The 27940-nt window shown below is 42.2% G+C and overlaps 1 protein-coding gene across 1 annotated transcript in view; it reads right to left on the bottom strand.

Annotated features, from left to right (window-relative positions):
• The window catches only part of LOC145405083 (kin of IRRE-like protein 3), a 164161-nt gene that overhangs the window by 46180 nt on the left and 90041 nt on the right, over nucleotides 1-27940 (bottom strand). Inside the window, exon 5 of the mRNA XM_080276597.1 lies at nucleotides 18580-18724. Within this exon, the coding sequence (XP_080132723.1) occupies nucleotides 18580-18724 (145 nt within the window). The remainder of the gene's footprint in view (nucleotides 1-18579; nucleotides 18725-27940) is intronic.

Here is a 27940-nt window from a genome sequence, read left to right as displayed (position 1 = left end):
GCCCAAACCAACTGGATGTGTGGTGATAAAGATGTAATTCTGTCACCATTTTCTCTCCTCTCTCTCAATCGTCAAATATCAGCACATTTATAAGAGGATTTAAGTATATACTGCTTTCACTACACACACACACACACACACACACACACACACACACACACACACACTCAGACTCTCTCTCTCTCTCTCTCATCCAATACTAGCACTGTTCAAATAATTCACACAGACATTTATGAATATTTATCTCATCTTTTTCTCTCTCTCTTTCTCGCAAATATCAAACGCTTAAAGATTTCAAAGTTCTCTCTCTCTCTCTCTCTCTCTCTCTCTCTCTCTCTCTCTCTTTCCTACCATCCCAATTATATTAAATCTCTCAGTCGTCCTCTCCTCCTCCTTCCCTCCATACTTTTTCCTACTAGTTTTTTCTCAACCTCATCCCCCATAAAGGCACACCCTTCGCCGAGCATATGGGTTGCGGCGGAGAAAACACACTGATTGGCTGGCCTCACCTGGGTTACTGCCGTCTACCTGAACATAATGAGATGGAGGGGAGGGAGGGGAGGGAGAGAGGGGAGGAATGGGGGAAAGAGGGAGGAGAGAGAGGAACAGAGGAGAGGTAAGGTTGAGGGGAGGGAGAGAGGAGAGGGAGAGAGGGAAGGATGAGAGGGGAGGGAGAGAGGGGAACACAGGAGAGAGGAGATAGAGGGGAGGGTGAGAAGGGAGGGGGAGAGGGGAGGAGGAGAGGGGAGTAAGAGGGATGGGATGGGGAAAGAGTGAATATGAAGAGGAAGGAGGTAAAGTGGATGGGGGTGAAGGCGGCTTGAGGTGATGGAAATGAAGAAGGAAATAGGGGATGAGGAAGAGGGAAGGCGAGAGGACTGAGAAGAAAGGAAAGGTACTGTAGGTAGTAAAGGAAGGGGAAGGAGAGAGCGGAAAGGGGAAGGAAAGAGGGGGAAGGGGAAGGACAGATGGAAGAGAGAGGGGAGGAGGGAGGGAGGGGAAACTAGAGAGAAAAAGAGGAGGAGATGGAGAGGAACGGAAAGGATACGAGAAGAAGGGAAAGAAGAGGGAAAGATAGGGAAAAGAAAGAAATGGAAAGAAAGGGAAAGGAAAGGAGAGGAAGGGAAGGAAAAGGAGGAGGAGGTGGAGAGGGAAAAAGGAGAGGGGAAGGCAGGAAGGTAATGTGGATGGAAGAGAAAGGAGAAGGAGAGAGAGAAGGAGAGGGAAAGACAGTGGTAGGGAAGGAGGAGGGCAGGGAGACGGAAAGAGAGGGGAAAAAGGGGGGGGGGGCGTTGGCAGAGAGGAAAGGAAAGGTAAGGTGAATGGAAGACGAAGAAGAAAGAGTGAAGGGGTGGGGGAAGGCGAGACAGGGAACGGGGGAGAGGAGGAAGGGAAAGGACGCGGAGGGGTAGAGGGAGGGGGAGAGGAAGGGAAGGGCAGAGGGGGAGAGGAAGGGAAGGGCAGAGAGGAAGGGGAAGCGAAGAAAAAAAGAGAATAAAGGGGAATAAGAGGTGAATGGGGGGGAGGGAATGAAGGGCTGGATGTAGAGTTGTAACATAAATTACCAATAATTTACAAGGAACATAATTTTCCAGGTATACAATTTACCGGGGAACATAATTCACCTGAGAAATTGATTTACCTGAGAAGATACTTACCTGAGATAGTAATTAACCTCTGAACGAAATTAATCTGCGAACGCTATTTACCTGAGAGGAGAATTACCGCGAAAAGTAATTAACCTGAGAACAGAAAAATTCCTCTTATAATATACACAAGAAATCAAATCACAATCTCAAGTTACGGTGACCCGGCTGAACTAAATCGCTTGGCATTAGCTGAACCACAGTACGAGTTGGCAGGATCATGAGAGGGTTAATGGTTCCAGAATTAGCACTCACAGCCTCCTATGACTCAATCGGCTGAGCAAAATCGTCTGGAAGTAGGTGGGTTAATTGCTAGACTCAAGAGATGAGGGTCGACGGGAGTGTTTGCTTGGGACGGGACATGGAGGGGTTAAATATTGCCTCCATTATCCCCTTCACTATCTAACTTGAATAAAATCAACAGGAACAAACAAAATAAACAGGTGTCATCGTAACGAAAGGGAAATATTCTAACGTGATTATCATAGTTTTCGTCTATAACAAACACTACAATGTTAAATTTTTCATTACGATAGTTTGCGAGAGACCTTTCGAGGTTAAGAAAGTGAATGTATGGTTCATTTATCCCTTCATCACAAGTTATCCCCTATGACAAATTTCAACCATTATTGAGCTACTGTTACTGATGAACTTGTGCGCTAATTTTGAGGCAGACCATTCTGCCCATAATGTCAGCACTACGTGTGTGTGTGTGTGTGTGTGTGTGTGTGTGTGTGTGTGTGTGTGTGTGTGTGTGTGTGTGTGTGTGTGTGTGTGTGTGTGTGTGTGTGTGTGTGTGTGTGTGTGTGTGTGTGTGTGTGTGCGTGTGTGTGCGCGCGCGCGCGCGCGCGCTCGACTCTGGGCATAGGCTTCACAGCCTGCTCTCAAGGCCCAGTAGTCCTCCTACATGTCATACACCTCTACATGTCACCACTTCGGCGCTAACACCCACCGTCCATATTGAATACATGCTTGGGCCGTCTCATACAGGACTGGTGTATTGGTATTAGCGGGGGTATTTTTACGACATGTCGGCGGGTCATCTGGTAGATCGGTAAAGTCTGCATTACATAAAATTCAAATCCTTAAACTGTTCCCTGCCCCAGCGGGTATTTGAACCTGGGTCCGGTGTGTGTGTGTGTGTGTGTGTGTGTGTGTGTGTGTCTCGATATATATATATATATATATATATATATATATATATATATATATATATATATATATATACACACACAATTTCCTCTCTATAAATTAGTATAACGTGGAATATAAGTAATTTAACTCTAACTTGCTTATCAAAACCGTAATACTTCGTGGTCTTTAAGATCAAAGAGAAAATTAATTTAGGTTTAAAACGTAGCTGTTAACTATGATGGTCAGGCAGGAAATTTATGTGAAAGCAATCCTACCTGACATGAAATTAGTTGAGGTTTACATGCTCCTCCTCCTCCTCATCATCATCATCATCATCATCATCATCATCACGAATACATGTAGTGGGAGGAACCTACAAATAGGACGTGGAAAGAATAAGTCAGAGGATTATCAAAATAACCCCCTGTATAATATACCATACATCAGATCACTCATTATTCAACTCTTCCATATTCTTTTCTCCACCTCAAACAGTCCAGGCAACAGTGTGGTTCATAATGCTTGTGGAACAGACATCATTTCCTAGGCTACCAAAATGAATAAAGTGGTGCTATCTTGCCCAATACTTTCTTTACCGTGGGAGTCAAAAGTTGTGTCAGAGAGTCAGTGATAATGAAGTTACGTGCCTCCATTACCACTGATTATTATGATACAACTTTTACCTCTGACTGTACTCCCATCTGACACAAGTATTGACCCCGACTGTACATATTCATATTCATTTCATCCACGTACTGCAATTCTGTCTGTCTGTCTGTCTGTCTGTCCGTCTCTCTCACTCTCCTGCCATTTCAGTCTTCTACGATATTTAGTTTAGCTCTGAATCATATCTTTAAAAAAATGTCTTTTGTTAATTAGCGACGGAAAAAACAGCGTTCTCATATCTGTAGCAAAATAAATACGTGAATAATGTTTCTTCTATCAATTTTATGTCTGGTTATCCATTCATACATCCATCCAATCATCAATCTATCCACCTACCTATCTATCTAACCATCTACCTACCTATCTATTCATCTACCTCAACCATCAACAAATACATAAATCAGAATGCCCTCAAGACGAAGGTTAAGATAAAAATAAAAAGAATAGGCTAACTCAAGGGGGAAGAGTGACGGAGGTGATGGCCAGCGACCGCAACGCAAACCGTAATTAACAGAGAGGTCAATCCAGCGGCTATTCATGTTCCAATTACGAGGAGTCGCCACCAAATTATCTCAATAACCACGTCATGAATACCAAAGGCCAGGCACGGAGGCAAACACAGGCTCCAACTTTTGACGGGAGTAATTCAATGTAGTGGTGAATTAAGAGGGAAATGATGTTAATGTTTGTGTGTGTGTGTGTGTGAGGTAGGAGGATTGGTAAATATATATGTGCATTGTACTCTTATATGGTCCCTCTCTCTCTCTCTCTCTCTCTCTCTCTCTCTCTCACACACACACACACACACACACACACACAGAAAGTACTGCAATTCTGTCTGTCTGCCTGTGTGTGTGTGTGTGTGTGTGTGTGTGTGTGTGTGTGTGTGTGTGTGTGTGTGTGTGTGTGTGTGTATGTGTGTGTGTGTCTCTCTCTCTCTCTCTCTCTCTCTCTCTCTCTCTCTCTCTCTCTCTCTCTCTCTCTCTCTCTCTCTCTCTCTCTCTCTCTCTCTCTCTCTCTCTCTCTCTCTCTCTCACACACACACACACACACACACAAAGTACCATAATTCCGTCTGTCTGCCTCTGTGTGTGTGTGTGTGTGTGTGTGTGTGTGTGTGTGTGTGTGTGTGTGTGTGTGTGTGTGTGTCTCTCTCTCTCTCTCTCTCTCTCTCTCTCTCTCTCTCACACACACACTGAAATTCTGTCTGTCTGTCTGTCTGCGTCTCTCTCTCTCTCTCTCTCTCACACACACACACACACACACACACACACACACACACACACACACACAAGTATTACAATCCTGTCTGTGCCTGTTTGTCTGTCTTCCTTCCTCCCTCCCTCCTCTCTCTCTCTCTCTCTCTCTCTCTCTCTGTCGCGTGTAAATGTAGCCCGTTCCCTAAGCTCTCTGCCAAGATAAGGATAGGGAGGAAAGAGCTTTTAATACGAGTATCATTTATATGGGATTTGGGGAAGCAATATGTAGGGGGGCCTTGTGAGTAATGTGTGTGTGTGTGTGTGTGTGTGTGTGTGTGTGTGTGTGTGTGTGTGTGTGTGTGTGTGTGTGTGTGTGTGTGTGTGTGTGTGTGTGTGTGTGTGTGTGTGTGTGTGTGTGAGAGAGAGAGAGAGAGAGAGAGAGAGAGAGAGAGAGAGAGAGAGAGAGAGAGAGAGAGAATCAATGTACAAAGAGATACATAGAAATTCATATACAAAAATTAACAGATAGCTGAATAAACAGGTGAACACGGATAAATTAACATAGAAAGATAGACAGCTAGACAGACAGATAGATGAAGAATACATCAGCTGAAAGACACATAAACAGACACACATATACATAAATTGAGATTGTATTTAGTGAGGCAAGCAGATAAGCACAGAAGAATGAAGAATGATAAAAAAAAGAAAAGAAAAAATGAGGTAAGCAGGATGACAGGTAAGCAGTGTGACAGGTAAGCAGTGTGACAAGTAAGCAGTGTGACAAGTAAGCAGTGTGACAGGTAAGCAATGTGACAAGTAAGCAGTGTGACAGATAAGCAGTGGGACAGGTAAGCAGTGGGACAGGTAAGCAGTGGGACAAGTAAGCAGTGGGACAGGTAAGCAGTGGGACAGGTAAGCAGTGTGACATGTAAGCAGTGTGTCAGGTAAGCAGTGTGACAGGTAAGCAGTGGGACAGGTAAGCAGTGTGTCAGGTTGGCAGGTTGACAGGTAAGCAGTGTGACAGGTAGTATGACAGGTAAGCTGCGTGACAGGTAGTATGACAGGTAAGCAGTGTGACAAGTAAGCACAGAGACAGGTAAGCAGAAAGACAGGTAAGCAGTGTGACAGGTAAGCACAGAGATAGGTAAGCAGTGTGACAAGTAAGCAGTGACAGGTAAGCAGTGTGACATGTAAGCGGTGTGACAGGTAAGCCAGTGTGACAGGTAAGCCAGTGTGACAGGTACCGTAAGCAGCGTGACAGGTGAGCAGTGTGACAGGTAGGCAGTGTGACAGGTAAGCAGTGTGACAGAAAAATACAGGTGCATTACAAAGAAATCTGAGTCCTCGAAAAATGACCCAATAAAAATTAGCCAAGACGAAGGACCAACATTTAGCAGCTGAGAATCACGGGGTAATCTCTTAAACGTCAAGAAATTCTCAGTCTTCCTCGCCGCCTCTCATCGATCCCTTAGTTAAGTTCTCTTGGCTGAGTCTTGGTAATTGCTTGCTCCTTCCCTGATTGCCTCTTGTGTTGCATTTGCTAATTTCTTATCCTATTTCCCTGGACTATCGAAGCCCTGGATGATTTGGGGGCCAATTTTAGTGAGCGGTTTTTATTGATATTTCTCCTATTTCCAAGGAAGAAATATTGGTAGGTGATGATGATGATGTGATGTGATGATGATTGTGATGATTATGGTGGTGGTGGCGATAAATGTCGCTTTCTTGAACGCTGTGTGCCTTTCACTGAGCTCTCTCTCTCTCTCTCTCTCTCTCTCTTTTCGTCTACCGTTGTGGATGACGCCTTCTGTTTTTCACTTTTCCTATCGCCAATAATAATAATAATAATAATAATAATAATAATAATAATGATGATGATGATGATGATAAAGGTCATTTTAACCCATCCAGCTAGAAAAGTCTTGCCTACGTTTATTAAAGTCGCCTGGATGCAGAATAAATAAAAAATGCCACTTTATTGAAGGAGTTAATAAAGAGGGATTTCTCCAGTAAGAATTAGAAAAAAATAGATAAACGGATAAATTAGATAGATAAGTCGTCCTCGGGCTGAAGGGGCATAGATCCAACATGGCGGCTCTTCTCTCTGACCTTCACCTCCTTTCATTTCTTTCCAAGTCTCGCCTCCCAAAATCTCGCCAAACTTTTCTGTAAACTTGCGTCTCATTTTCATCCCACAACCTCCTCCTCCTCCTCCCCTCCCCCTCTGAGATTAACCTGGAGGCTTCAACTTCATTTTTCCGTTTTATTTTACCTTCAGCCACAAAACCTTATCCCGTCCTCTCCTTGCAGCCTTACTCACTCACGCAAACACTCAGTTCTCATCTCAGTTTTCACCTCACTGATTCACTCATTTATTTGCCGTCTCACTCACTTCTCATTCCATTTTCTGCTTACAGCCTCTCTCTGCCTCACTCTCACTCACTCCCCTCCTACAGCCAGCCTAACTCACTCACTCACTCACTTCTCATCCCATTCTCACTTTTCACCCTCACTCACTCACTCATTCATTACATTCTCACCTTGTGACTTCCTCCCTCCCTCCCTCACTCACAGCTCATCCCACTCTCAGCATACATCTTTCTTTAATCACTCACTCACTCATTTCTCACCCCATTTTAGGCATACTGCCTTACTCACTCGCTCACTATTCCTATTTTCACTTACAATCTCACTCACTCACTCACTCAATTTCATCTGGCAAATGCACATCCTCATCCTTCCCACTTTACAAGCTTTCATCCAAAATATCTTTCTACTTATATCCCTGAACAATAACAGAGATATTCAGATATGTACTGTGACTACTTCTGATTATTATATTCAGACGGGGAGTGTCCTCTGAAGAAGGTTTATTTTCAGCTGACAGAAATGGGCAAATACCACAACTTCAACACTAAGGGTGGTATTCTCGTACGTCAGGAAGCTTAGTAACACCTCTTCCTTACCGGTTTATTTCTGAGTCTGCTCCGTTACCGTGTCCTTGTGTGCTGTTCATGCAATCTATGCCGACATTAAAAAGACATAAGAAGCAAAAAAGAGGATGTTAATGAGTAGTTTGGAAAATAAATAGCCAAGGAAGAAGTGTTAGGGAGTCTCCTTACCCGACGTGAATATGGGTCCTTAGTGTTGAGGTAAGAATAAGTCATTAATTGCTATACTCCTTTCATCTTAACTTGGCACAGATTTTCGTTCCTCTGCAATTTCACGTAGCTCATTTGCAGAAAAAGACAATGCTACGGCTCTATATCCCTTACATAGCGTTTCTTTGTGACTAGCATAGAATTATATATTAATGTTAATTTATTGCCACAACCCAGCGTTCAAGATGGAGAGATGACAATTTGAGGTCAAGTTAGAGTAAAAAAAAAAAGTATAGTTATTTATCCAACAGGTCAACTCTGGAACTATCTCCCTCTGTCTATATTTCCTATTTCCTATGAATGTGTCCAGGAATCTTGAAATGAACGGATCTTGAAGTTCTCTCTCTGTTGTACTGTTTCTGTTTTTTTCTTGGAAGGAACGGTTTGCGGGCTCCTTGCCTCTGGTTCCTTCTTCCTTGCATTTAAAAAAAAAAAAAAAAAAAAAAAAAAAATCAGCTTCCCAATCCGAGCAGGCTACTCTTGGCCATCAACTTAGCTAAAAATGAGTTACGGATCTTCATCAAATTAGGATCACACGTGCTATGTTGCTCTAAAGGTTAAAAGCAGCGTCTATTAACTCTAACCTTGCCTAACCTCGCAACTTCAACCAACAAACGTCAATTTTTCGATTTCATTTCACCCCAGTCGCAATATTCCGTCCCGCTCTTAGCTTGCGCCCACACTCACGCCAAAGACTCAACGCACAAACTTACTTTATCATCATTCACTTCACCATCATCTCGCAGTTCTTCATAGGAACTTATCATCATCATCATCGTTATCATCATCATCATCATCATCACGCTCTTCTTCCTCCTTCCTGGCATACTCTTTTCACTCTAACCTGACCCAGATTTTCGTCCGTTTCAGGTTATTTCAGGTAACTCATTGGCAGTATATGACGATGCTGCGTCTCAACATCCTCTCCACAGCACTTCTTCGTGACTACCACCGCATTCTAGTGCGATCCTACTAGTACAGCTCACCATTCAAGACAAAGAGGGCAATTTCTGACCAAGTCAAAAGTGTATCGTAAAATGAATAAACTGTAAAAACAGGTAAATAGACTGTAGGTAAAACAGGTAAATAGACTGGAGGGTCTGACATAATTTTTTCCATAATTTGTACAGACTATGACAATTTACACCGGTTTAAATAACAAGCAGGAGGGCAGTAAAGTGTAAGAAGCAAAATAAATCGCTCTGGAAGAGGTGTTAGGGACCTTCCTGAGCTAAGGGAAATGGGGCTCTATGATTATTTTCCCCATCTTAGAAAAGTGTTTACTTGCCTCATAGCTGATCCCTTCAATCTGAGTGACGTCATTATTTTAGTATTTTTATTCTAACAGCAAAAAATTACCATTACTTCACCTTCAATGTTGAGTTGTAACAATAGATTAACACTGGAATATAATGCTAGTCACGAAGAAGTGATGTGGAAAGGACATAGAGCCGCAGTATTGCTGCCACTGGTCTACGCGAAATAAACTGCAGAGGGACAAAAAGCTGGGACAAATTAAAGCATTGATTTTTGCCGCTACTAGACGCTCTTGTTCATCTTAGGTCCCGTCCACACGAGCGGGCAATGCCTGACGGGCACTGCCCGCTGAGCGTATATCCCTCGCTTCTTTCGCAGTTTTACCAGATCGAGCAGCTTCTGGCTGCCATTGCCGGGCACACTTGTTTTGTTGTCCACACGGCAAGGGTGTTACAGATAGTTTGCCAGTGGTTTCCCTGTTTATGACGTCATCTACGCTCGTGCCCGCCAGTCACCTTCTAAATGTGTGAATTGGAATGTGATTTGGTATCAATGTTTGCCCGTCGGGCACTGCCCGCTCGTGTGGTCGGGACCTTAGAAATGGTAGGTCGTACTGTAGGGGTATATTAAGACTATAACTACCCCTGTCCTGGTTGAAAAGTCAATCCCACGAAAATTAAAGGCAATGAAAGAATAATATGCCAGACGTCCCCGACCGTAATGGGTGACTAAATTTCTCTCTCTCACACCTCATCTTCCAGGATCTCCTTAGTTCAACCTCAAGGTCTTCCGTTTTCCTAAGATTATCTCTCACCCAAACACTGAATCCAGGATTAAATAATTCCCTACTTAGATTTCTCTGGGGTTAGGTGTACTGAACCGACCCCATGTCTTAATTCTTAGTCCTTAATTGTGTTCTTCACTTGGTTCTTATTTGTGTGTGTGTGTGTGTGTGTGTGTGTGTGTGTGTGTGTGTGTGTGTGTGTGTGTGTGTGTGTGTGTGTGTGTGTGTGTGTGTGCGTGCGTGCGTGCGTGCGTGCGTGCGTGCGTGCGTGCGTGCGTGTGTGTGTGTGTGTGTGTGTGTGTGTGTGTGTGTGTGTGTGTGTGTGTGTGTGTGTGTGTGTGTGTGTGTGTTTGAGGGGAGGCTCAATACAAAGAATCTAAACTGGTGGAGCCAAAGGTGTTTCTTACTATCATCATTCCTATTCTCAGTTATTTTCTTCAGCCTCTTGTGTGTGTGTGTGTGTGTGTGTGTGTGTGTGTGTGTGTGTGTGTGTGTGTGTGTGTGTGTGTGTGTGTGTGTGTGTGTGTGTGTGTGTGTGTGTGTGTGTGTGTGTGCGTGCGTGCGTGCGTGCGTGCGTGCGTGCGTGCGTGTGTGTGTGTGTGTGTGTGTGTGTGTGTGTGTGTTTGAGGGGAGGCTCAATACAAACAATCTAAACTGGTGGAGCCAAAGGTGTTTCTTACTATCATCATTCCTATTCTCAGTTATTTTCTTCAGCCTCCCTCTTCGAAGCACTGTTGCAACATTCTCGTCTTTCCCCCTGCCTCTGTCTTTCCCTTCATTCCCCCTTCTTTATTCCCCTATCTTAACTTAGTATTCTTACTCCTTCAAGCTATTTTTCCCTTTACTCTGTCCTTTACTTCCTCTACCTCTCTTCTATCACCCCTTTCTATCTTACTGTCTCTGCTATCTCCCTCTCCATTTAGCTTTGGTCTTTACTCCTTCCTTCATCTTTCTCTTCCTACCCTCTAGCTTTCTATTCTTAGTTCCTTCCTTTACCTTTCTTTCTCTGCTTTCTCCCACGGTCTCTCTATCTTGACTATTTTTAGTTTTCTATTTTTTGCTTTCTATTTTCTCTGCCACCTCTCTATTTTTAAGGTCAGGACTGTGGAAGACCATAATATATTTCCTCACTTCCTCTTTCCTCTTCTCCTTCTCCGTCTCCTCCTCCCTTTTCTTTCTCCCCTTTCTTTTTCTTTCTCCCTTTTCTTTTTCTTTCTCCCTTTTCTTTTCCTTTCTCAACTTTCTTTTTCTTCCTTCCCTTTCTTTCTCAACTTTCTTTTTCTTCCTTCCCTTTCTTTCTCCTTTTCTTTTTCTTTCTCCTTTTCGTTTTCCTTTCCCCTTCTCCTCTTCTCTTTATTTCCTTTTCTTTTTTTCCTTCTATTCTTTATTATTTTTATTTTTCCTTTTTATTTCTATTTTTTTTTTTCCTTTTTCGTTCTGCCTTCGTCGTCCTCCTCCTTCCTCACCTTCCCCTTCCTCATTTTCGTCTTCTTCTTCCTCCACTTCTTCCTCCACTTCCTCATTCTCCTCATCTTCAAACGCATTTCAATTTGGTACCAATTTTTCACATCTTCACCATTTCAAAAAAAAAGAAAAAAAAAAAAGAAAAAAAAAAAAGAAAAAAAAAAAAAGCTTCCTTGGCAAATACTCTGACACCTTATTTACTTATTATTATTATTATTATTATTATTATTATTATTATTACTACTACTACTACTACTACTACTACTACTACTACTACTACTACTATTACTACTACTATTATTATTATTACCATTATTATTATTTACTTATTTATTCAGGTCTCTCAAAGGGTTTTATGGGATCATGAGTACTGCCATATACACACAAACCTTGGAATCCTATGTTTTTGTACGTTATTTAATCTTCATGGTAATTTACACAGAGGTCTGGTGCGGAGACCATCTTGCACTCCCTTGGGAATATTGACAGTCTCTAAATTTATCTCTACGTCCTCATTCCATCTTAATCCCTCTTTATTTACCTTCTGTCTTTACTGTCTCCTTCCGTCTTCACTTCCTATTCCAGTATCTTATGTCTTTATTTGGCTTACTCCTTCCCCTGTCTTTCTTTACTCTCTCTCTCTCTCTCTCTCTCTCTCTCTCTCTCTCTCTCTCTCTCTCTCTCTCTCTCTCTCTCTCCAAGTTCCCAGCATCCATCAACCTCTCTCTCTCTCTCTCCCCTCTCATCACCTTTTTTCCCCTCAGTCACCTTTCATTCAAGCCAGCAATTTTTTTTTCTCTTTTTTTTATTTTCCCCTTTTTCCTCGTTATCCATTCTTCTTCCCTCCCTCTTATTTTTACACATTTTTCTGCAATCATTTTTCTCTTCCCCCTACACTTTTCCCTTCTTGTTTTGCCTCCTCTTTTCTTTTCTTTTTCCCCCTCTTCCATCTCCTGTTTCTTGCATTAAAGTATACCGTTCTCTCTCTCTCTCTCTCCTTCAGTTCCACACCGTTTCCACATCCTAACCTAAAGTCCTCCTCCTCCTCCTCCTCCTCCTCCTCATCATCATCATCATCATCATCATCATCATCATCACCATCACTAGCACACCATCCATCATCATCATCATCATCATCACCATCACTAGCACACCATCCATCATCATCATCATCATCACTATAGTCGCGGCGCACGACTCTGAGGTTTCACTATCGTACCCTGACAACTTATCTGTAAACAGTGAGTCCGATTTCGTACCATATTACACATGAATCATATTATTATACACGAATTTGTTATACACGAATATTATTATACACGAACATATTATACACGAATCACACATGTATCATACACTAAATCGGAAGCACAGTTGACGGGTAGGTTGCCAGGGTACAATAATGACAATCTCAGAGTCGTACGCCGCGACTATAGTACAACATCCACCACCATCATCATCATCATCATCATCATCAGCAGCAGCAGCAGCACAACATCCATCATCATCATCATCACCACCACCACTAGCACAACATCCACCATCATCATCACCATCACTAGCACAACATCCACCACCACCATCATCATCATCATCATCATCATCATCATCTTCCTACTCTTGTATAATTATGTCTTTGGCAGGAAACAGGACACAGGAACAGAAAAGAAATCCAAAAAAAAGGGACAATCTATGAACAGAGTACCCAGGAAATTGAACCTTGCATCATCCGTTCTCTCACGTCCTAATTTCTGCTCTAATCCCACTTCTCCACTAATTCTCCCAATCTCACACTCCTGAACTAACCGTAATCCCCCTAAACAAAGCCAACTCACAAAACACACATACACACAAAACCTCTTAAGCCCCACACATACACAATATATGGACCTACATTTCCACATCCCTCTCCTAACACAGCGCTCATCCTGTCAAAAACAATCCTCTTTTTCCTTTCCAAACACTCTTCCTAATCCATACACACCCTCCCAGCCACATACTACTCGCAAACCCCCACACACCTCTCATACCCCTACACATCTCCCCCCTGACTCCAAATACAACGTCCTGAGATTCACTTTCACTCTTTTACCACTCTTAAAATCTCAGAATCTTTTCCACGCACACACTCCCTCATGCCCCTCCCCCGAAAACACACACACACACACCCACACACACACACACACACACACACACACACACACCACCCCTCACTCCAATTTATTTGCTACGCCCGTTCATTAAGCGTTCCATTTGAGAGTAATTCCTGTAATGCGGACCTGCTACGATCCCACTTTTTTCTGAATGAATTGTCCCCTCCACCTCTTTCCCCCCCCCCTCCCACACCAACCCCCACCCCTCACCCCCATCACCCCAAAACACCCTCCATTACGTAGTGTAGAGCTCTTGGTCCTAGGAGACTCCCTGACACCAATTCCTCAGTGATTATTTTATTTTTCACACAACACAGCATAATTCTTCTTCGTCACCTGGAATATTTATTTTTACTTTTTTTTCGACACTCGTTGGTCTGATAGTCTCTTCTGAATCTCTTCCTTTATGGTTTTTATGTTTTTTTTTTTTTCATACGGTGCACTTGTTATTGTTCTTCATTGGATTCTTTATTTCATTTATTTATTCCGATATACATTAATCTCGTTGGATGAACAGGCTTCCCAACACCTACTCCTTAGTGATCTGTTTGTGTGTTATTTTTCTTTTAAATGGCACACTATCTCTTCTACTGAACTAAGACGACTCCAAGCACATCATCGCTTACTTAAGAGAGTTAACTACTGTATACTCTTTTCACTCTTGCTGGGCCTATAATTACCATCTCTCCAACTTGATTATCAAGTTGTAGCGAGAGATTAACACTGGAATATAATGCTAGTCATGAAGAAGTGCTATGGAAAGGAGGTAGAGCCACAGTATTATTGTAGTCTGCCAATGTGCTACGTGTAATAAGCTGACAAAATATCTGGGCCAGGTTAAGGTAAAAGGAGTATATAATCTTTTCACTGTAATAGGAGTATAATATCTTTTCACTGTAGAAGGAGTATATTATCTTTTCATTGTCAGTAAATTTTTCTATACGGCTCGATAATATTCCTGTTTTCTGATGAGGTCCACTATATTGTTTTTTATTCTAACTTGGCCTAGATTTTCGCCATTTGGCAGCTTATTTCACGTAGCTCTGTGGCAGAATGAGATAATACTACCCTTCTTGCCACAGCACTTCTTTGTGACTAGTATCATAAAGTAGTGTCAATCTCTTCTTACAACGCAGCATTCAATATGGAAAGATTGGAAATTTTAGGCCGTTAGAAAAAAAAAAAAAAGCATAAAAAATAGTACTGTACGTCTCCCTTACCTTCTTATACTCGTAATTTTTCTGCATAAAGTACAATAATTTTCTTTGTCTTTGAAGGCTGACTTGAACTTCTTCCTTACCATCTTAATTCTTTTTAGGACACGTTAATTCTGTCGCTGTCTTAGAGGGCCCACCTAGACCTCCTCACTACAGATTCATTTTTGCACAATACGTATTTGCACGGGACATTTTTCCAAGGGACAGTTTTGCACAGGACATAACTGCACGGGACATTTTTGCACAGGCCTTTTTGCACAGGATATTTTCGAACATGACATCTCTGCACAGGACATAATTGCACAGGAGATTTTTTACACATGGCATTTTTGCACAAGATAATTTCGCCCAGGACATTTTTGCACAGGACTTGCACAGGACTTATTGCAAGGGATAATTTTGCACAGGACGCTTTTGCACAGGACATTTTCGCACAGGACATTTTTCTGAAATGGACGTTTTTGTACAGGACATAACTGCACAGGACATTTCTGCATGATATTTTTTGCGCTCATTTTTGCACGGAATGTTTTTGCACATTGGATGTTTTTGTACTGGACGTGATACAATGATGAGGCTCCCTCATCCTTTCCAGAGCACTTCTAAGCGACAGGCATCACATTCTACGGTACATACTCGTACAGTACAGTATTGATCTTTCTCTACAGCTCAGCAATCAACACGGAGGGATGTTAATTCAGGAAAAGTTGGAGTACAAAAATGTATACTCGCTTCACTTCACGATGCTTCAAGTAGCATTAACTGGATAATTTCTTCTGAATGTAAACAAAATAAAAGAATAATCGGATTGAAGCGTTAATGACTACTGTATTTCTAATTTTTCTATTGGTGCTGGAGAGGGAGGCCTTCACGCAGGTGGACTGATATCAGCTGGTAGGTCCGCTGCCTGCTTGTACGAATATCTCTCATCTTCGCCCTTCTCTTCCCAAAGGAGAATTGCAGAGTGGAGGAAAGGAGCAATTTTACCCTGCAGTTCACCGGATCTACATTCACAACAACAACACTTTCACTACAAGAGGTCGCTCCTTTTCTAAATTAAATCTATCTGTCTAATATATATATATATGCATATCTATCTATCTATCTATCTATATATCTATCTGTATGGACTGATACTGATAGATATGACGTAGTCGTTCTGAATGGGTTAATGAAAACTGTTTATAACCTTTTCAGAATGACAGGTCTTGAATATGAAAGTTAAAAAAATAACTAAATATTTGTTCCTTTTACTTAAAGCGTCCCTGAAATAATAATAATAATAAAAAATAATAATAATACTAATAATCGAACCGAATAGCTTATACTGGGGACAATACACTGCCTCCATCATCATCATCATCATCATCATCATCAACATCACATCCACTGCAGCACGGACGGCTCCCCCCTTCATTCTCCACCCCGAGCTATTGGCTGTTAGTTTGTTCGTTCAGCAGGTCAGAGTGGAGAGAAATAGTGGGACGTAAAAGTACCGCCATGTTATGTACAGTTTCTCTCGCAATAAAAAGGCGGCCCGAATGAATTTCAAACTTTGTTGATTAAATAATTTTTTGCCGTGTAGTTTGGAAGAGTGATCCATGCCAACTAATAGCCAGGGGGATTTTTAACAATCTTTTATTTCTGCTTTTTTTTTTTATAGGCTTTGGGGTAGTCGTGTGTGTGTGTGTGTGTGTGTGTGTGTGTGTGTGTGTGTGTGTGTGTGTGTGTGTGTGTGTGTGTGTGTGTGTGTGTGTGTGTGTGTGTGTGTGTGTGTGTTCTGCGCTTTGCCTTTTTTTATTTATATATGTGTGTATGTAAGTGTGTATGTATGTATGAACGTATTTATGTATGCATGCATGTATGTATGTTTCCATTTACTTACTTATTTACTTTTTCATTTTCCAGGCACTGTCTTTTATTTTCTTTATTTATTCATTTATTTTTAATATTGGGGCAGACTATGACTTATAACTTTGCTTTAAATTGTCGTTTTTTTTTATTTCCTTTGCAGTCAAGCTATTACCTTGACTTATATATTATTTTTCATTCATTTAGTTATTAGTTAAGCTATATTCTTAAACTTATTTCTCGTGCCATTGATGCAAACTGTCCTCCTCTTTAATTTCAGTTTTATTCTTCCATCTTTATTGATCAAGATGTTCTCTAAGTTCGGTATTTTTTTCGTATATTTTCTATTTTCGTTCTAATAAATTTCGCTTATGCAATCATCTTCAAATTTTCCTACCGTATCGTTTATTCCTTTGTTCCAGATCAGTCTGTCTACTCTAAATCGTTCCATTTTTCGTATTTTTTCGTACCTTCTTCCTTCCCAATCATGCTAATGCCTTAATTTTTTTCCGGTCATTTTTTTCAACACGTTATTTTTAAGTTTTCCCTTTTTTTTCCTTTTCGACCAACTATAACCTCTGACATTTTCCTCTTTCCTTTATTTTATCAATTATTACTTCTAAAATTTTCTCCTTTTTTCTCTATTTTTCGATCAAACTATTGCCTTTTAACTTTTTCCTCTTTTTAAGGCCTTTTTTTTTTTGTTCTTTTTTTTTTTGTACTAACCCAGTTAATTCAGGCCCCGGACTCGATGTGGACACCGTTCATTTCCAACTCCAAAAGTTTAGCAGTGAGTGGCGTGTGACTGTTGGTGTGGTGGTGGTGGTAGTGGTGGTGGTGGGTGAGTGGTGGTGGTGGTGGGTGTGGTGGTGGTGGGTGTGGTGGTGGTGGGTGTGGTGAGTGGTGGTGGTAGGTGTCAATGTGATGGTAATGGTGGTGGTGGTGGGTGTCAGTGTGGTGGTGGTGGTGGTGGTGGTAGTGGTGGTGATGGGTGGGTGGTGGTGGTGGGTGTCAGTGTGGTGGTGGTGGTGGGTGTCAGTGTGGTGGTGGTGGTGGGTGTCAGTGTGGTGGTGGTGATGGTGGTAGTGGTTGGTGTGGTGGTGGTGGTGGTGGGTTAGTGGTGGTGGTGGTGGGTTAGTGGTGGTGGTGGTGGGTGAGTGGTGGTGGTGGTGGTAGTGGTGGGTGTCACGGTGGTGGTGGTGGTGGTAGTGGTGGGTGTCACTGTGGTGGTGGCTGTCAGTGTTTGTTGTGGCGATAGTGGTGGCTGTCAGTTTGATGGTGGTGGTTGCTCTCAGTGTGGTGGTGGTGAATGTCAGGTTGATGCTGATGGTGGCTGCTGTCAGTATGCTGGTGGTGGTTTTCGCAGTCAGTGTGATGGTGGGTGTGGTTGTCTATGTGGGACTGGTTGTGGCTGTGTATGTGAATGTGGTTGTGTGGTGATAATGGTGCTGCTGGTAGTGATGATCGTGGTGGTGGCGATGTGGTGGTGGCTGTCAGTGCGGCGGTGACGGCGGTGGTGTAACCCAAGTTTTATCAATACTTTTTTTTCACCACTCTTTCATATGCTCATTAACATAAAAAAATATAGTACAAATAAGGGACAGATGCGGGAACTTCAGGGTCCAGTGGGCTTCACCAAAGTCGGTAAAGTCTATGTGCAAAATGAGGGTGCTTCAGGGCCCTAATATATGGCATTACTTCACTCACCTACGTCTATGGGAGCGAAGCACCTTGTTTACGTAAAATCTTAGAGGTTGACATGAATATAAGTAAGAACAGAAGCGAGGATAACTACAGTAAGCTAGCTGGTCCATGCTAGGCCAAGGGCACTCCTAGAGATGCCCCCACATCTAGAAAAAGGCCTGAGATTCTCCACTTTCTGCAGCACTGGCCTAGCGGGCAAGAAGAGGAGATGATGGGAAGCACATACTAAATCTAATATGTTGTCCAGCAAGAAAAACACAAGTAACACACACACACACACACACACACACACACACACACACACACACACACACACACACACACAAAAGTAAAAACTCACACTGAACGTCGAATGTGGAGCTATTGGTGACGATGCGCTCCTTGAGGTTAGGACTAAAGGCAGAGCATCGCAGTGTGGCGCCGTGGTCAGCCCAGCCCACCTCCAACTCTATGTAGGACCGACTCACGTTTCTCTTGGCCAGGTCCTGTGGGGGAGAGAGAGAGAGATAAGAGTGGAGATTATTGTATTCTCTGATATTTACAACGGGGTTATCTACTGAGTCTATATCTATCTATCTGTCTATCTAGTAAGCAGTCCGTATATCTCTATCTATCTATTAGTTTACCTTATCTATCAAGAATCTAAATCTGTCTATCCCTACGTCTAACTATATTCTGTACATGTAATTTTTAAACACTTGCTACATACAGTCCTCGCTAGGTCGCCAGAAGCTGAGAGAGAGAGAGAGAGAGAGAGAGAGAGAGAGAGAGAGAGAGTGTTGGTAAGCATTCTCTTCCGCTGTTGCATGCGAAACATTAAACAGATATACATAAAGAGAAAATACAGAGATAAGTATGTAAAATATCGATAGCTAAACAAACATATACGGATAAAATGGGAGCTCACTTCACCCACTCTCTCCCTGGCTCTCTTTCTCTAGCCTGGGGAGGGAGATAATTTCTTTCTCTCATTTCCTCCTGTCGCTTCCTCTTTTCTTTATTTTAGCTTTCTCTCTCTCTCTCTCTCTCTCTCTCTCTCTCTCTCTCTCTCTCCTAACATTAAGGCCGGACCATCTAACAAGGAGTGTTTGGTCTACGTACAGTACCAGTGTAACTCTCTCTCTCTCTCTCTCTCTCTCTCTCTCTCATATATATTTCCCAATTACCCTCTGTAACTGAAATTCACCCAGTATTCTATTTACTTTATTTTCGAACTCTGTGTTGACAAGTTGCGCGTACAGGCCGGTTCAGTTTGTTCATATGTGTGCATGTACGATTCTCTCTCTCTCTCTCTCTCTCTCTCTCTCTCTCTCTCTCTCTCTCTCTCTATCAATGTAAATGTGTTAATTGAAGTTTATTGTCAAATAATTCACACACACACACACACACACACACACACACACACACACACACACACACACACACACACACAGAAACCAGGTATTCGATAAAAACAGACTCCATCATATTTCGCCATGAACACAAAATGAAATCACATCTACCAGTCCCTCTATTTTTCTGTTCCCAGGAGCACACGTGGACAGATATATAAGGGCGGGAGTCTGCATTATAAAACCACTACTGTATCCTAGCGACCAGAGTGCCTTCAAATGTGTGAGAGGTTTTCATGCTGGTGGATTCAATAAGAGACAGTGACGGTACAGGAAAGCAATTCAATATATTCTGTCCGAGTTATCCCCCGCTACACGTGGCACAAGTTCGTCTACCATTCTACTGCGTCAATTATTCTACCAAGTCTACTTCACACTCATGGACTGTCCGGCACTTTCCTGTCTGAAGTGTCTCTCAGCTCAGGGATATTAGCCAGCAGAGAAAAGTGATAAAAGGAGGTGAAATATTACACGTCTGAGGGTTCTAACTTATGAAGCAAAATTGCAACCCTACGTGTCAAGTGGGGTTGGTGGAGGATTAGTGCCCCTCCCTGTAAAACAATTACCTCTAAGCCCTTGGCCACCCCGTTTGGGATACATGGCGTCTGGCAATGAATGAATGAATGAATGAAATCGTGGTTTCTTGAGCAACGTTAAATTAGATTCTGACACAGTTTCGAGACAGTGTAAAGTAAATCCTGACCAACTTTACACTGGCGGTCAATACTCCTTTTACACGTTCAAGGCTCAGAACTAGTGAAGCCAGTCTATACCCATTCCAACTTCCTGAATATTACTGAATAGTGTAAAATGACCTTCTTACGCCCTTCTGAAGCTTTAGGACTTACGGGAACTTCTTACTGGAACTATGCATTTATAGTCAGTAATTCTTTTGTGCACTTGGGGTTCGAAATAAAGAAAAAGATTATAACTCCAAATTATGTGAAAATCATATGCCTGTTTGTCTAGCAATGTCTCACTGTTATGTCAGACTGAAAACAGTGATAAGGAACTACTGATTACAGTCGCACATTTCCGGTCTATAATCCTCTTCAATGTTTGGAATTTTGAACTAGTGAAGCAAAATTCCAACCCTTCAAATCGGCTTTACAATACTGGTTGGTGTTGCAAAATCTCAACAGGGTTTGACACAGTTTGGAGATACTGTCAAGGAAGTAGAAATCATTATTATAAACTCACGGCCAAAAGCTCTTTCCTACTCATATCCAGCATTAGAAGCCAAGATTCTGAATGATTTCGATTGCTGCCCATTAATTATCCTGAAATGCAACTGTGATCTTAAATTCATTTCAGGTTTATTAAAAGTTTTGAACTTTGATCATACAGGGTTCAGCAGATGTTTGAAACTGTTTTGGTTGCTCCCTGATTATTATCAGTAATGAAAAGTTGAACTTGTGTTCCTTCATGGTTCACTAGAGGTTCAAAACTGTTTCATATGTTATCCAGAAGCGAAACTATGATCGCTGGTTGATTTAAGTTTTGATTTAAAATTCAATGTTAATAGGCTAGCTGCGAATGAGAAAGAATTCGTCTGGCGGTAGGAAAATTAACATAAAACATTAATCAATATACTGAAAGGGTGAATGGAAATATCTTCGCTACGAAAGTTCTGCTCTAAGACGAGCATAAAAATTGCGTACAATAATAATGCAATGTAAAAGCTGTTATCGTCGTGCAGAGGTGAAAAAAGTAAGGAAGTTGAGTCTGATGAATGTAATCCTTTAAAGACGGGAAACCAATCCTAAGCTGAGTAAAATAGTCTTCTGATAGCGAGAATAATAATAGTAAAGATTATTCACACCCTGAGTTAATCAAAGTTTGCTGACAAAACAGGATATCTGTTCATTTAACCCTTTATTTTATTTTATTCAAGTACAGGCGCGGAGGAGAGAGAGAGAGAGAGAGAGAGAGAGAGAGAGAGAGAGAGAGAGAGAGAGAGAGAGAGAGAGAGAGAGAGAGAGAGAGAGAGAGAGAGAGAGAGAGAGAGAGATACTGCCTTAGCCCTGGCACACGAGAACTAGGTCACTCCTGGCTGATGAGTCGCAAGGAAAGGTAAAGTGGCAGTACCTTCTCCCCCCTCCCTTACCCTCACCTGACACCATTCACCTACTCTCCCCACTTTACTTCATCAGCCATATATGACCCAGTTCTGGTGCACCGGGGCTTAGGCAATGTCTTAGTTTCTTTTGTCTGCATCTGTAACCCCTCAAGTATTTTACTCAGACGCCAAACTAATAAATGTATTCAGCTAATGGAAATCCTAGCAGTCAGGTAGCTTAATTCCATCACGTCTTCCTCTTCCAGTCGTCTTTTCATGTCCTCCATTCCCTGCTCGTTCTTTCACGTCCTCTACTTCCTGTCACCCTTTCGCGTCCTCCAATCCTACTTCACCTTTTCATGTCCTCCTACTTGTTCTATTGCGTTCTCCAATTCCTGCTCGTCCTTTCGCGTCCTCCACTGCTAGTTCTCTCTTTCAAGTCCTCCATTTCCCGCCTGCTCTTTCGCAACCTCCACTCCCCGCTCGCCCTTTCGCGTCCTCCGCTCCCTACTCGCGTAAATCCTGGCTAATCCATATTCCATTATGATATTAATCCCCCAGAGATCGTTTTTGCATTTTTATTTTGTCTTACTTGAAGCGCTCCTGTGCATCTGTGTGTGTGTGTGTGTGTGTGTGTGTGTGTGTGTGTGTGTGTGTGTGTGTGTGTGTGTGTGTGTGTGTGTGTGTGTGTGTGTGTGTGTGTGTGTGTGTGTGTGTGTGTGTGTGTGTGTGTGAAGTATGAAGATTATCGTTGATGGTGACATGAGTTCAGTCATGATACTAACGTTGCTTCTGCTGTTGCTTCTGCTTCAGCTTCTGATGATGATGATGATGATAATGTAGTGATAAGGATGACTGCCAGGAAGAAAGTGATATTATGATAGTGATAATGATAATGATCGTAATAAAAAATCATGATACAAATAAAAATACTGATTATGATAATGATGATATTATTGACCAACTTCTTCCCTGGCACTAACTTTTTCTCTCTCTCTCTCTCTCTCTCTCTCTCTCTCTCTCCATTCACCCACTCAGATCCATTTTTCCCCAACAAAAAATTTCCCCCTGCATTTCACGCGTGATTGAGAGAGAGAGAGAGAGAGAGAGAGAGAGAGAGAGAGAGTGCGTAAGGTATTAAGCCCATCACCACAATAAAATTCCAGACCCGAAAAATAAAAGAAAAAAATAATAGGCCTTCCAGTCAATCCAGGAACTAAAGTCTGGATATTAATCATGGCTGGAAAAAAAAATTGCCTGGCTGAGGAGAGAATAAAAAAAAGAAAAAAAAAGATCAAAGGAGGATTTTTTCAACATTCTCTCTCTCTCTCTCTCTCTCTCTCTCTCTGGCATGCACACTGGCTTACTCCTGGTGGTTTAGTGGACTCATGCGCCTGCTGGGGGTAAAGGCCATGCACAGTCGCGAAGAAGTGCTCGTCGACGCTTCTTTGCCGTGTGTAGCAATGGAAGGCGCTACGTGAACTCAGGTGAGGGCAATATGAAGTGCAGAAGAGAGTGAAAAGGAAACTCTCTCTCTCTCTCTCTCTCTCTCTCTCTCTCTCTCTCTCGGCATGGAAGTGGGGTAATACATGGTAATACATGGTGAGAGGAGCATATGTGTGTGTGGGGGGAGGGGGGAAGTAGGGTAATTCAAGAGAGGTAGTGTGTGTGTGTGTGTGTGTGTGTGTGTGTGTGTGTGTGTGTGTGTGTGTGTGTGTGTGTGTAGATGTGGCGTAATTCAGGAGAGACGTAATTTGTGTGTGTGTGTGTGTGTGTATGTGTGTGTGTGTGTGTCTCTCTCTCTCTCTCTCTCTTCAGGCTTGCTCTACACGAGCTTGTACAAGGGAGAGAAATTCCAAAAGTGAGTGGGAGAGGCACGAATATCTCCAGAGTTCAAGATATGGAAATAAAGAGGTAAATGAAGATGATAAGTACCTGGGGAGGGGGTGATGATGAATATATCTTAGTTGTACATCTTCATCATCATCATCACTACGACCATCAAGCATCATCACCATTATCACCACCGCCATCATCATCATCATCATCATCATCATCATCATCATCGTCCTGACCGTATTGAGACACTCCATCCGATTAATCTCCTATTTTAACAGTAAATCCTTGTTACTTCCAGACGATTTTACTCAGCTAAGGAGGCAGTATGGACAGTGTGTATAGGTGCCCAAGAGGTAACATGTGAAGGTGTGTCCTCATTTGCTGCACGTAGGTTAGATGTGCCACAAGGAACGGACTATGCAATCTATTTCTAGACTCGGATTCACACACACACACACACACACACACACACACACACACACACACACACACACACACACACACACACACAGGCTATCCACGTGGCACAAGTTGTTATATCAGAGTATATTTTTGTTTCCACTTACTTCGATACCTTCTGGGCGTTCAATACACCTACTGCAGCATCTCTCTCTCTCTCTCTCTCTCATTTTTGGGTCATCATTTTTTTTTCTTCCAAAAATTTAATTCCGTGGTCTCATCTGTCTTCAACTCTCTCTCTCTCTCTCTCTCTCTCTCTGTATCTGCCTGTATCAATGTCTAAATTCGTCTTTCTGTATGTCTGTCTCTAACACAACACATTTAAACACATTCGCTTCTTCTCCCAACCTTTTCATTCCTCCCTCACACTCTGGTCCACAGCCGTCCACTTTCTCATCTCTCTCAGTTATCTCTCTCACTCCGGCTTCCTAATAAATTCCCTTAGGTTTATTGGCCAGTTGTGTTTGGTTAATATTACCGCTTGCGTGTGATTTTATGGTGTATCTGGGAAGTTTGTTTGTATTATTATTTTTTTTCCTTCCTGCTCTGCGACCAAACTGATATTTTTATTTTTTACATCATGCTCTCTGGACAAATATCTTTAATGAATCAGTTAGTCCTTATTGTGGGTATAATAGACAGGTACTCCAATAAAAACTCAATAGGTAAATGTAACAGCCAATCTGTTTCTCTTTTCCTCTCACAGAATTTCATGGTTATTTTTGGCAGGTCGACATAGACTGCATGAATAACACAAAAGAACATAGTACCGGAGGAGAATCAGAAATAAAAACAATAAGAAAGAAGTCTTAGTGAGCTTCCTAACCACGCCAGAATACCACCCCAACACTTACGTCTCTCCCATATATTTCTTTCGTGATCTGTTGGACGTTAAACTGTTTTTCCCCTCAGTCTAAAAACGCCACCTCTCCATCATGAATCCTAAATCACTGCACGAAATTAACAACAGAATATGGTGCTAGTCACGAAGCAGTGCCATGGGAAGGGTGTAAAGCCGTAGTATCGTCTTTTTCTGCCACTAAGCTGCGTGAAATTAATGCGTGAGGACGAATACCTGAGCCAGGTTAAGGTGAAAGGAGTATAAGCTGTTCCATCCAAGTCACTGAAAGCTTAATCTGGCATGAGTATAATAAAAACAGGTATTGTATTTCCTTTTAGACTTCGGTTATACCTCACACTATAATATTTCACTCCCACTCACCACCCTTCACTCCCACTCACCACCCATCCCTCCCACTCACCATCTTCACTTCCACTCACCACCCTGCACTCCCACTCACCATCTTCACTCCCACTCACCACCCTGCACTCTCACTCACCACCCTGCACTCCCACTCACCATTCACTACCAGTCACCCCCACTCACCACCCCTCCCTCCCACTCACCACCCATCACTCCCACTCACCACCCTTCACTCCTACTCACCACTCTCCCCTCCCACTCACCACCTTTTATTAGATGCACATAAAAACGCCATGCTCCTTCCTCCACTCCCCCTCACTACTATAAATTAGTATGTGGCTTGTGAAGTACCCCCTCGACCTCTCTCACCCTCCCTTCCCCTCTCTCCCACACCCACTCACCTACAAATCTCTCGGTATCATCATCATCAGCAATGCAACAATAGTAATGATAGCACTGCTGCTACTGCTACTACTACTACTATTATTTCTAATAATAACAATAATAATAATAATAGTAATAATAATAATAATAGTAATCATCATCATCATGAACATCATCATCATCACTAACAACGCAAGAATAGTAATGAGGATCATGATGAAAATTATAATAATAATAATAATTATCATCATCATCATCCACGAGAGACACTTACTTGATCCTACAGATATCAACGCTCTTCTCTTGGATAAATAACTTTAATGTCATACTGGAATCACGGACACTCCCCCCACCTCTCTCTGTCTCTGTCTCTGTCTGTCTCTCTCTCTCTCTCACACACACACACACATACACACGCAATACGGGAGAGAGTTCACCGGAATTTAACATCAAAGTGCAATGGCTTTAGCAATCTATATAATCACATGCCGCATTAAGAGGTTTTGACATTGTACTTTTATTTTCACCATATATATTTATTTATTTACTATCTCATCAAGGAACAGTAGCGTGAATGATAAGTGAAAGGGCACGTGACTCTCTCTCTCTCTCTCTCTCTCTCTCTCTCCCGGGGTACGCTGATGATAGCTGTTCTACTAATTTTTTCCCTTATATCCCTTTTCTGGATCTCTCCATTTTAACACTAGGAAGGCGAGAGAGAGACGATGATGATGATGATGATGATGATGATGATGATGATGATGATGATGATGATGATGATGGTGGTGGTGGTGGTGGTGGTGACGATGACGATGTTGATGATGATGATGACGATGATGGTGGTGGTGGTGGTGGTGGTGGTGATGATGACGATGACGATGTTGATGATGATGATGATGATGATGATGACGATGTTGATGATGATGATGACGATGATGATTAATGGCGATATTTTACAAGCTAGAGCGCGCGCACACACACACACACACACACACACACACACACAGACCACGACAGGAAGCTTGGTAATGGACAGCCTGAAAGGAGTGGGATTTAATATCATCATCATCATCATCACCACAACCATCACCACCACCACCATCATCATCATCATCATCATCATCATTCCCACTCTGTTTCCATTATCAAGCCTTTCAGTACGGTAACACCCTTCAAATTGTAGTGTTTATATATCCAGACGATTTTTTGTCTAAGAAGAAAACTGTTCAGACTGAGGGGGTTACAGTTATCCTTCATGACCTCCTTTACTAATAGCGGAGTCTTACAGGCTGAACAAAATCGTCTGGCAATAGCAATAATAACTGAAAATAAAAGCGTCATCGTGGTGAAAAGGTGTTAATAATAAAAATAGGAAACTAATTATTGTGGATGATGGGACTCCAGTTCATATGTAACGTGAACCCCGTGGACTGCAGGCTCAACTTTCCCTTCCCCTGCAGTCCACCATCGTCCTTTCGGGAGACAGGGAGTTGAGGGATGCTTGTCTAGTGTAACCGGGCAGTAGAGCCACCCGGTTATAAAGATGCCACCATGTGAAGGCGTCCCAACCCAAAGGTGTCTAGGGGATAATGGCCAAACCTCCAATTACCTGTTATATGAGATCGTAACTTCCTACCTGGGCTAACACAGGTGAGAATGGGCTTTACGGTGCTTATTGGGTGTTTTGTATATTATTCTCAACTTCTTTTTCTCTCTAAACATTTTGCTTCATTTATACAGCTCTCTCTCCCTTTGCTTGTGGTTTAATTTGTTTGTACGATCAATATCTAACACACGTTTTTAGAGATGAGGTTTAGAGTTGTCATCATCATCATCATCTTCGTCTTCATCACCATCATCATCATCATCATCATCGTCGTCGTTATTATTATTATTATTATTATTATTATCGAAGCCCCATTTTCTACAAACAAGGAGGGTGGGTTAGAGAGAGAGAGAGAGAGAGAGAGAGAGAGAGAGAGAGAGAGAGAGAGAGAGAGAGAGAGAGATTATAAAAAGACCTTGTAAAAGCAAGAATTAATATAGTCCTCGCTCACTGTAATTCAACCCTCTCATAGTCAAATCAACTCTACATTAATTTCTTCCAGTTAACGCCAGACGATTTTATTCATCTAAGCGTGAGTCAGTGGAGCCTGGGAGTGTTAATACTGCTACCATTAAGCCTTTCATGGTCGGAGCAGCTCTAGTGTGGTATGACAGCTTAGTTCAGACGATTTTATTAAGCTGAGAGTGTGTCCTACGAGCCTGAGAGCGCTCGTCAAGAAAATAGATGTTAAGACTTACCTATTCACACCTGGGCATGTAATTAATACGATGCTCACACCTTTTTAATGCTTTGGAGGTA

The sequence above is a fragment of the Coenobita brevimanus genome, chromosome 7 (genome assembly GCF_032717465.1).
Source record: "Coenobita brevimanus isolate Jiangsu-jjx chromosome 7, ASM3271746v2, whole genome shotgun sequence".
Taxonomy (NCBI): Eukaryota; Metazoa; Arthropoda; class Malacostraca; order Decapoda; family Coenobitidae; genus Coenobita; species Coenobita brevimanus.
Note: the sequence above shows the minus strand (reverse complement) of the source record. Positions and strands in the feature narration are given on the sequence as shown.